This window comes from Hyperoodon ampullatus (genome assembly GCF_949752795.1).
Source record: "Hyperoodon ampullatus genome assembly, chromosome: 1".
Classification (NCBI taxonomy): domain Eukaryota; kingdom Metazoa; phylum Chordata; class Mammalia; order Artiodactyla; family Ziphiidae; genus Hyperoodon; species Hyperoodon ampullatus.
The window spans coordinates 197,760,906-197,773,239 of NC_136914.1; the positions used below are offsets into that span (position 1 = coordinate 197,760,906).

A 12,334-nucleotide genomic window follows, 5' to 3' on the forward strand; every position below is an offset into this window, starting at 1 on the left:
CATAGGAACACAGGCTGAGAAAAGAAATGCTTATATTTTGCAGTGGGGACCAAGGATGCAGATATGAAGCATGGTAACTGGGCACAAGATGGCATATCTCCCACCCCCAAACACATACATAATTCCCAGCACTCCTGTGGGCCTTGATGGAAGAAGACTAGGAATGAATGTGTATCCAAAGATGTCAGGATCTTGACTAACTGGTAGGTAATGGTTTACCTGGTTCCCTGGACCCTTAGAAATATTTTAAAAATAAAAATCAGTAATTTCTTATATCATGTAGGTGATCAAAGGCTGGTCTGACATGCATGCATTCTCTAGCATGCATGCTTTGATTTCTAAGACCTCCTGTTTGGTGAGAAAGGTCTAGAACACAATACAAAAACAGTATAAGCTTCACCTGAATATTTGAGAACAAAGCAGAAAACCACCTTTTGATAGACTACGCAGACCCCTTTCTAGAAGCATGGACTTAACAAACTAACTCTGTTAGATGCCTGCCCATCTGATGATTCTTTACCTGTCCTAACTCCTAAATTTTCTTATTACAATGAAATCCCCCAAAACATAAATACATTGCCAAAACTTACATTTCAATAAAGATTGAGCCAAAAGGTAAAATTCCTCCCAGGCAAACAATAACTGCAGGCTCCATGAACCTGGAAAATATTAAAATTAACAGTAAACTTCTAGTATGATTTCCACATTATATTATATAAACCCTGATAATAGAAATCAGATGCTTGGTACTTAAAAATAATCTAAAGGATAGAAACAAACCAGTAAACAGAAAAACAAAAATTCAAAGAGGCACAATACTGAGAGGGGACTTCAAATTAGCCATAGGTTATAGTCAAAATTCTTTTTGGCATTAAAGGCCGAGATAAGAACATGTGGAACACAAATACTTGCTACTGGCAGAACTCAAGAAAAACTATGAGTATTTGCTCCTGTTCTATACTTTTCAGTAACTTCTAAGAATTTTCGTCATTTACCTTACAGAAAGCCATAGGGAAAGAAAATAAAAGTCTCGAGACCCCCCTGCATCTGAAATAATGTTTCCCAAATTGTGGCCTTGCCAATCTCTTTGCTCATGCTTTCCTTGGTTCAGTAACTTGTTCTCCTATGAATCATACAATTAAGGTATTATGGGTTCTGAGTTATAAAAGGAGTCAAAGAATGAATAAAAAATAAAATTCAAACCTCATTCATTCACTCAACAAACATTTACTGATTGCAATCGGTAATTCTCCATCTGCAATGCCTTCCCTTGTCTCATGGTTCTCTCCTGCGAGCACTGATACTCAAGTGTTCGCCCTGTAAAGCCTTTCTCGGGCCTCCCAATAAGAGGTGGGTTCTTCCACTGTCTCTTAAATGTAACTCCATGGCAGCACTTACCACACTATACTGTACTGTCTAATTAAATACCTTACTAGATTATAAACCCTGGAAGGCAGAAGCTATTCATCTAGGTATTCCCAGTGTCCAGCACAGTATGTGGCACATAAAAGATAGTAAACTACTATTTCTGAAATGAACAAACTACAAAACTGAGAAGAAAATGAGTTTGAGAGCCGAAAAAATATTTTTCTTTAATTTTAAAGTCTAGTCTTCTTTCCTCCTTTTACAGAAAGCCAAGATCCACAGAGGTTAAAAATGACATGCCCGCCAGATCTAGTATTCAGATTTTGGTTCCCATACAACCATATAAAGAAAATGAAGAGACACGTGAGCCTTCCTACACCTAAATATGACCCATGGTTATTAGCAAGGTGGTGTGTTGCTCCTTCCTCTCCTTCACCAGCCCTAGTGACCCAGAGGAACTTTTGTGATATCTATGCTTTTCCTTTAACCTTATCCTCCCCAGTAATGGGTAAAGGAACAAACATTAGGATATCAATGGGCCTTAACAGTCTAATCTTGATTTGAAGATAAAACTAACTTTAAAAAACAGACTACAAAAGTTCTCATAAGCACCAATCTAAGAGAAAAAGAACACGGACAATTCCACAGACTAGAACAGATCACTCTCCTTTACACTATGGGGCTATTTTATTCAGCCTCTACTTCTGCAAAGGTCTACATACCTCCAAGTCTACAAAAGACTATATAAGTACTTAAACATAAGTTATACTTACAATATAGCAAAATATCTAGGAGTGGAGGCTTTTCAATATATATCCCTTATTATGAGTATGTAGAGTCTACCGTATAGCTATTCTTATGAGATGGGGAATAAAAACAGTGTACAGTAAGACTGTTCTATGTATGTCTGCAAGTAAGAATTAGGAACATAAAGAATGCAGAATAGCATAAATCAGCACTAAAACGTTCAATTTACTAATTTCATTTTTTTTTTTTTGGCTGTGCCATGCAGCACGTGGGATCTTAGTTCCCTCACTAGGGATCGAACCCGCACCCCTTGCAGTGGAAGGGTGGAGTCTTAACCACTGGACTGCTGCGGAAGTCCTCAATTTACTAATCTTAAAAGGCAAAACATAATGAGTCCACATTTTGTTCAAATTTTAATTATGAAAATTAGAAATATAAACATATTAGTAACATCTCATTTTATGTCCAAAAGTTGAAAAAATACAAACCATCTCAAGTTAAAAATCCATCAAGAATCACTATTTCAAAGCTGAATGGTCAAATGAACTATAAACTATGCTTACACTATTGCAATAGAAGAATCGCTTTAGCTGTTAAACAGAAATACCTGTCATCCTTTGTCAGGATTAAATCTTGAATTATGGGAGATCCTCAAAAATACATTTTGTGCATAAAATGTGAAAAATGTATTTGAGAGACTCGATACTATCCCAGAAGTGAAGGTAAAGAACATAGGTCAGTAAATTATAATTGGTCTCAATACTAATTCCTCTCTCAATTGATACAAAATCTATGGCTGTAAGTCAATGTTGTTTCGAATAATAAAATATCTGGAAAGGAAAGTGAAATTAGAAGCCAGGGGTTGGCAATCTTTTTCTGTAAAGGTTCAGACAGTAAGTGTTTCAGGTTTTGCAGGTGATATGGTCTCTGTCATACCTACTCAACTTTGATGCCACCCTATAAAAGCAGTCACAGACAATATGTCAAAAACAGGCATGGCTATATTCCAACAAAATATTATTTATAAAAACAGGCAGCAGGTCAAATCTGGTTTATAGACTGCAGTTATACAATGGCTGCCGCTTTAGGTCCCACCCACCTCTGTGCACTAGTGTACTTACCAAAGCATTTGATTTCTCTGTAAATGGCACCAATATTCAAAAAAGTGAAATAAGCATATCATTTATTACTACTCCCAGCAATATAAATTGAAGGAAAAAGTAAAAGGACAAATTCTTAAGTTTAAACTTATAAATACATGCCAATTCTAAAAATTATGTATACATAATAGCCTTAGGAATTTATATATTGTGAGAAGCAATCACATAAAATTTAGCATTCTCTTTACCATTTTTTCTCCGGTATGGGACGAGGCACGGCATTGACACGACACGGAAAGTTCGGTTGACCTGACAGATTTCGGCCAAGTATTGTACCAACAAGATTTAGAGGAAGGATAACAAAAAAACAGATGCAACAAACGGCCACCTGTAAATTAAATTAAAATATGTGTGATTACTCAGAGAACAACAGCACTAATAAAAACAGGTAAAAACGACACTTAAAAATTTAAATACAATTTGATCACAAGAGAAAATGTTTAAGTTCAATATGGGTTAAAATTGTGCAGAATATATACTAATGGCAATAGGAAAAGAATGTGATTTAAAATATTAGAATTAAACTAAATACAAGTTGAACTGTTTCCTATCTACTGTAGTTCCCAATTTTTCCTATTCTTCCATACTGTCCCTACTACAGTCCTTTTCCCTCTCCTTTCACTTTCAGCTGTCATGCTTTTAACATATCCTTTATCTTGTATCATTATAACCAACTTATTTACTTGCCTACACTTCACTGAGCTCCTAATACGCACAAGGACTTTTATAAATGTTATTTTTCTACTTTACAGATGAAGAAAATGAGACTTAGAGAGGCTAAGTAACTTCCCATGATCACAAAGTTAGTAGGTGGCTGAACTAAGATTTCAATTCAGATCTGCCTGTCTCAATCTGTCTGCTCATTTCTATTCTACAGCGCCTTAGGATCTTAAAAACAGAAGAATATCACTATTTATGTACATATGTGTATTACTAAAATAATATGAGTATTTTTCTGCCAATTAGTAATTCAAAGTCTAAAGTTACAGGGAAGACCACACAGAGATTCTAGAACCAAACTGGTTAGTTAATAAATAAATAAATTTATTTTTGTGATTTTTTTTCTTTATATAAATCTGTACACTCAAGGAGACACACTCAAGCTCTTTTCCAGCCAGCATCTGGTTAGGATTATTTCACTCTGAACTTCTAAAACTGGAATAGGACTGAATCACCTCTAAAATCTCTTTCAATTATACATTTTGGGGTTCTAATAAATCAAAAGTAAAAGTGAGATGCAGCTCAATAGTAAAGAAACAAACAACCTAATCCAAACATGGGCAGAAGACCTTGATAGACATTTCTCCAAAGAAGACATACAGATGGCCAAGAAGCACATGAAAAGCTGCTCAACATCACTAATTATTAGAGAAATGCAAATCAAAACTACAGTGAGGTATCACCTCACACCAGTTAGAATAGGCAACATCAGAAAATCTACAAACAACAAATGCTGGAGAGGGTGTGGAGAAAAGGGAACCCTCTTGCACTGTTGGTGGGAATGTAAATTGACACAGCCACTATGGAGAACGGTATGGAGGTTCCTTAAAAAACTAAAAATAGAATTACCATATGATCCAGCAATCCCACTACTGGGCATACACCCAGAGAAAACCATAATTCAAAAAAGACTCATGCGGGCTTCCCTGGTGGCACAGTGGTTGAGAGTCCGCCTGCGGATGCAGGGTACACGGGTTTGTGCTCCGGTCCGGGAAGATCCCACATGCCGCGGAGCGGCTGGGCCCGTGAGCCATGGCCGCTGAGCCTGCGCGTCCGGAGCCTGTGCTCCGCAACGGGAGGGGCCACAACAGTGAGAGCCCCGCATACGGCAAAAAAAAAAAAAAAAAAAAGACACATGCACCCCAATGTTCATTGCAGCACTATTTACAATAGCCAGGTCATGGAAGCAACCTAAACGCTCATCAACAGACGAATAAAGAAGTTGTGGTACAGGGACTTCCCTGCTGGCGCAGTGGTTAAGAATCCGCCTGCCAATGCAGGGGACACGGGTTCGAGCCCTGGTCTGGGAAGATCCCACATGCCGCGGAGCAACTAAGCCCGTGCGCCACAACTACTGAGCCTGCGCTCTAGAGCCCGCGAGCCACAACTACTGAGCCCATGTGCTGCAACTACTGAAGCCCGCATGCCTAGAGCCAGTGCTCTGCAACAAGAGAAGCCACCACAATGAGAAACCCATGCACTGCAACAAAGAGTAGCCTCCTCTCGCCACAACTAGAGAAAGCCCGTGTGCAGCAACAAAGACCCAACGCAGCCAAAAATAAATATAAAATAAATAAATTAATTAAAAAAAAGAAGTTGTGGTGCATATATACAATGGAATATTACTCAGCCATAAAAAGGAACGAAATTGAGTCATTTGTGGAGACGTAGATGGATCTAGAGACTGTCATACAGAGTGAAGTAAGTCAGAAAGAGAAAAACTTATATCGTATATTAACGCATGTATGTGGAACCTAGAAAAATGGTACAGATGAACCGGTTTCCAGGGCAGAAGTTGAGACACACATGTAGAAAACAAATGTGTGGACACCAAGGGGGGAAAGCCACGGGGCGGGTGGGGATGGTGGTGTGCTGAACTGGGCGATTGGGATTGACATGTATACAACTGATGTGTATAAAATTGATGACTAATAAGAACCTGCTGTATATTAAAAAAATTAAATTAAATTAAGAAAAAACTCAATAAAATGGACCTTGATGGGAAAAAAAAGTAAAAGTGAGAGAAAAGCTGAATGAAAACTGTGAAGAAACTGACTCTACATCTTCATTATATCCTTATGTGTGCTTGTGTGTGTTAAACAAGCCAAAGAGTATTATCATCTTCATTTCAGGTAAAACTTGTATAAATGTATGAGAGTTAAGAGAGTTCTGAAATTCCATTTTAAAGCTCAGACTTAGGAATGCAAATCATTGGTGTCTCAGTTTAGACCTGTTAATAATATGAATTTTGGGGCTTCCCTGGTGGCGCAGTGGTTGAGAGTCCACCTGCCGATGCAGGGGACGAGGTTCGTGCCCCGGTCTGGGAGGATTCCATGTGCCGCGGAGCGGCTGGGCCCGTGAGCCATGGCCGCTGAGCCTGCGCGTCCGGAGCCTGTGCTCCGCAACGGGAGAGGCCATAACAGTGAGAGGCCCACGTACCGCAAAAAAAAATACATAAATAATAATAATAATAATATGAATTTTTGCCCATATAAGTAACAAGAATATGTGAAACATAAAAAATAAGCAGACATTTTAAAGATATTTTAAATACTACGATACATTGTGAATTATACATACCTCATATATGGGGGGTGAATTCTGTCTCAATTTTTGTTATTCATTGTTGACTGCTTTTTAAATTATTATTTTGCTATCATTAAGCATACAAAACTCATAAATACTAACACACTGTGATAGAGACCTATGTATTTTCTCCTTATTTTACCAGAATTCTAATTTCAAATAAGGATTGAAGAGAAGCTGGAGAAAACATTCCTATGTGGAATGACAATGGTCTAGCAGAGTGGTCTTCAAACTGTTCCACAGAACCTCAGGTCCTGCTGAAGAGTTTCAGGAATTCCACAAGCATTTGATTTGAATATCCTTTTTTTTTTTTTCCGTATGCGGGCCTCTCACCGTTGCGGCCTCTCCCACTGTGGAGCACAGGCTCCGGAGGCGCAGGCCCAGCGCCCACGGCCCACGGGCCCAGCCGCTCCGCGGCACGCGGGATCCTCCCAGACCGGGGCACAAACCCACGTCTCCTGCATCAGCAGGCGGACTCCCAACCACTGCACGACCAGGGAAGCCCTGAATATCCTTTTGAAAATAGTTTTTTAAAAATAACATTTTTAAGTGTAATAAAAATATATACACTCAAATTAGTTCTATGCCAAATATTAATAACTGGAGATACCACAATCATGTTAACTCATTTTCATGCAAACCTCAGAATAAAGTTTCTCCTGCTATCTCTGTGTATATATTTGGACTCCTAGTAAACATGTCATTGATTAGGAAGGCTTGTAATGCTACACTGGTCTTTTGTTCTCCCTCCCCATCCTCCACCCCGACCCAATTCAGGCCTGCACATATTTGCTCACTAAAAGCTTTACAAGCAAATGCACTACAGCACATGCATGTCACAAGCAATTAAGTGGCAGGTGAAATGAGGGCTATCTTGCCTTGTGTGCTTAATCAAAGCATAACAGCAGTAAACAAAGGAAACTATAAACGGTCTCATCAAGACAATATCAACTGTTTGGCATTTAATTTTTTCCCCTTTTCCTGACTTTTTAATGCATGATAAAAAAATGTGAGCAGTTTGTTAGAAACTGTTAGTGACTGAACTGTGAAACCAATTTCCTACTCCTTTATGTCCAAGTTCTAGATGAGTTTACTTGAAAAATACTCTGAGACTGCAAGGCAAGCTATTAAAAAAAAAAAAAAAAGTCACATGGAACTAAATTATCCGGGAAGTCAGGATTTTTCTCAATACTGATATTCAACCAAACAAACTGGTTACTGAAGAAGAATGTTACCTATACCCCTTGGTATTAAATCTGCATTCATCACAACTTTATTGCTCTCATTAAATTTAGAATGCTAAAAAAACTAAATTTGCAAAATTTATTTATACTAACAGAATCAAGCTTGTATCTGTTTTCTTTATTGGGCTTCTGCATTAAGCTTTCATTTAAAATGAAATTTAACAACTAAGAGTTAAAAAACCATTAGTCTAATACACTGGTGAAAATCCTGGAACTCAAACTAATATAGGGCCCACCCCTAGAGCTTCCTAGCTTCTGTTCATGGACCAATGAAAAGTGAAAACAGGGACGGGGGAAGGAAGGACTAACTCCAGGTTGAGGGCCTCCCCTAGCTACAATGAGAACAAGATAGAAACAAGTACTGCCTATCACTGCTTAATACCCCAGAGATGTACCAACTGTTCAACTATTCTCAACCTCAGTCACAGACTAAGAATGTGACTATTATTCTATCTTTATTTCCAGACTGGCCTTCTAAGGAAATCTGTGGTGTGAGTGGAATGGAAAGAGAAAAGGCAGCCTAAGATAGGCTATTATGGACTACTAAAGGATATAAATTTTACTGAGGATGACAGACAGTAACTGCTTATAGGTAAGGTGATTCTCAGAAAATATATCATCTTGTCAGTCATTATGTTTAGGCATTTCCTTGGCACTTGCTCAGAGTAGGCAATTTTTATGACTCCTTTTCTACCTTATACATTTTATGCCTTTATGTCTATATAAAAATTATTTAGCTTCAATTTAAGCATGTCGACAATAATCAACCTAACAATCAGGACATTGCCACCTTAAACACAAATGCTTATAAGAAGCCTATCTATTTAATAGATATTTTCAACATGCTAATTAATAACTCCCCATTCTGTTTCTTGGGTAACTTCAATACTGTAACAGAAGAAACACTGGGTTTGAAGTTAAAAACTTATTCTATAATGCTAGCATTATCCTGGTACCAAAACCATAAAAAAGACATTATAAGAAAATTGCAGATCAATATCTCTCATAAATATAGCTTCAAAACAATAAGCAACAAATTTTAGCAAATGGAATCCAGTTATATATAAAATGGATAATACATCACAACAAATTGAGGTTTATCAAAGGAATGCAAGATTGGTTTAAGATTTAATAATCAATCAATGCAGTTCACCATATTATCAGACTAAAAAAAGAAAAATCATAGATCATCTCAAAAGATGCAGAAAAAATCATTGCAAGAGCCAACCTCCCTTCACAATAAAACAAACTCAGCAAACTAGGAATAGAGGGGAACTTCATCAACTTGATTAAGGACATCTATGAAAAAACTACATGTAATATTTCTTGATGGCACAAGACTGAATACTTTCCCCCTAAGATTGGGAACAAGAGAAGAAGTCTGCTCTCACCTCTTCTATTCAACATTGTACTGGAGGTTCTAGCCAGTGCAATAAGGCAAGAAAAAGAAATAAAAGGCATACAGATTAGAAAGGTAGAAATAAAATTGTCTTTATTCTCAGACAACATGACAATCTATGTAAAAAAATCTTCAGGAATCTACAAAAAAGAAATTAGAACTAATAAGTGAGTTTAGCAAAGGTGCAGGATGCAAAGCCAGCATGCAAAAATCAACTGTTTTTCTATACACTAGCAACGAGCAATCAGAATTTTTAATTTAAAAAATACCATTTACAAATAGCATAAAAAATATGAAATACTTAGGAGTAATTTCAATAAAAGCTGTATAAAACCTAAATATTAAAATCTATAAAACATTACAAAGAAAAAGTAAAGACACCTAAATAAGTCAAGAGATATACTGTGTTCATTAATCAAAAGACTTAATATAATGTTAAGATGTGAATTCTTCCCAAACTGATCCATAGGTTTAATGCAATCCTAATCAAAACCTCAGGGTTTTTTGTAGAAATTGACAAGCCGATTCTAAACTTAACATGCAAATGCAAAGAACCTAAAAAATCCAAAACAACTCTGAAAAAGAATTGATTTCAAGACTTATTGTAAAGCTACAATAATCAAGACAGTGTGATATTGGCATCAAAAAACCCCAAAAAACAAATTAATCAATGCAACAGAAAAAAAAGTTCAGAAACAGATCCACATAGATACGTGGTCAATTGACTATCAATAAAAGTGCTAAGGGAATTCAGTGGAGAACGGGTAACCTTTTCAACAAATGGTGCTAGAACAAATGAATAGCCATAAGCAAAACAAAACAAAACCCCTTGACCCTTAACTCATACAATATATAAAATTAACTACAAATGGATCATAGACCTATATTTCACAGCTAAAACTATAAAATTTCTAGAAGAAAACATATGAGGAAAACTTACTGATCTTTGATTTGGCAAAAGATTTCTTAAAAAGGACAGAAAAGCACAAATCATAAAAGGAAAAAATCAATAAACTGGACTTCAAAATTAATAACTTTTACTCTTCAAAAGATACTCTTGGACTTCCCTGGTGGTGCAGTGGTTGAGAATCCGCCTACCAATGTAGGGACACGGGTTCGAGCCCTGGTCTGGGAAGATCCCACATGCTGCGGAGCAACTAAGCCTGTGCGCCACAACTACTGAGCCTGAGCTCTACAGCCCAAGAGCCACAGCTACTGAGCCTGCGTGCCACAACTACTGAAGCCCACGCACCTAGAGCCCGTGCTCCATAACAAAGAGAAGCCACCGCAATGAGAAGCCCGCACACCACAATGAAGAGCAGCCCCTGCTCGCCGCAACTAGAGAAAGCCTGCGTGCACAAATGAAGACCCAACACAGCCAAAAATAAATTAAGTAATTAAAAAAAAAAAAGCATGTCCCTGTCTTGCCCAATTAATATCAAGCAGATGTGGGGCAAAACCATCAAAAAAATTTTTTTAAAAGATACTCTTAAGAGAATGAAAAGACAAGCCACATAATGGGAGAATATACTTGCAAGCTACATATAAGACAAAGGATTAGTATCTACAATATATAAAGAACTCTTACCATTCAACAAGACAAGCTATAAAAAATAAGCAAAAGATTTAAACATTCATTAAAGAATATATATGGATGGCAAATAACTACACAAAAATATCTTTAACATTAGTCATTAGGGAAACGCAAATTTAAACCACAATGAGACAACACTACACTTCCACTATAATGGCTAAAATTAAAAAGACTGACCATATCAAGTACTGGAGATAATGTGGAGCAACTGGAACTCTTATAAATACAATGCTAGTGGGAATGTAAAATGGCAAAACCACTTTGGGAAAGTTTAATAGTTTCTTGAAAAGTTAAGCTATAATATGACTCAGTCATTCCACTGTAGTTATTTATCCAAGAGAATCAAAAAATATGTCCACACAAAGATTTACATATGAATACTCACAGCAGCTTGATTTGTATGTAATAGCCAAAAACTGAAAACAATTCAAAAGTTCACTACTGGGTAAGTGGATAAACAAACTGTGGTACTTCCCTTACAATAAAATACTATTAAGCAATACAAAGGAACAAAACTATTAATATATGCAACAACATCAAGTGATTTTTAAAATAAGTTTCTGAGTGAAAAAAGACAAAAAAAAGATCATACTGTGTGAGTCTACTTATATGAAATTCTAGGTAATGCAAACTAATCTAAGATGACAGAGAGCAGACCAGTGGTTACCTGAGAATGAAAAAGGGAAGGGAAAAAGAAAATTTTTAAAATAAAATAAAAAAAAAAAAGAAAGAAAGAAAGAGAGGGACTTCCCTGGTGGCACAGTGGTTAAGAATCCGCCTGCTAATGCAAGGGACACGGTTTCGAGCCCTGGTCCGGGAAGATCCCACATGCCGCAGAACAACTAAGCCCGTGCACCACAACTACTGAGCCTGCACGCCACAACTACTGAGCCCACGTGCCACAACTACCGAAGTCCACATGCCTAGAGCCTGTGCTCCGCAACAAAGAGAAGCCACCGCAATGAGAAGCCTGCGCACCGCAACGAAGAGTAGCCTCTGCTTGCAGCAATTAGAGAAAGCCCACACGCAGCAACGAAGACCCAATGCAGCCAAAAATAAATAAACAGATAGATAAATAGATTAAAAAAAGAAAAAATAAAAAGGGAAGGAAGGAGGAGGAAAAGGGGATAAATTACAAAGGTATATAACAAAACTTCTGGACTTAATAACTTTTTTTAAATTGTGGTGATTGTTTCCCAAATATATACATATATCAAAGCTTGCCACACTTTAAATAGATACAATTTATCATATGTTAATTATACCTCAATACAGCTGTAAAAACATACAGACCAAAAAAAGGCATAAAACATTCTTCATTCACTGCTCTCGGCATAAATCTGATTTCCGGGCACAAAGGAAAAAAAGAAAAAAAAACTAAAACAGATCATCACCACCACCAGCACCACAACAAAGAAAATGTGACTTTAAGTGAAAAACTGAATCCTAGTTTTTTGCTTGGTAAAACCGGGATAATGCATACCACTATCTCTATCTCTTTGAGTTCTTCTGAAAACCA

The 12,334-nt window shown here is 37.1% G+C and overlaps 1 protein-coding gene across 1 annotated transcript in view; it reads right to left on the reverse strand.

Moving 5' to 3' along the window:
* The window catches only part of TM9SF3 (transmembrane 9 superfamily member 3), a gene marked incomplete at both ends in the record, with an annotated part of 72,056 nt that overhangs the window by 14,607 nt on the left and 45,115 nt on the right, over positions 1-12,334 (reverse strand). The window contains 2 exons of the mRNA XM_079698895.1: positions 591-659; positions 3,461-3,600. Of these exons, the coding sequence (XP_079555021.1) occupies positions 591-659; positions 3,461-3,600 (209 nt within the window). The remainder of the gene's footprint in view (positions 1-590; positions 660-3,460; positions 3,601-12,334) is intronic.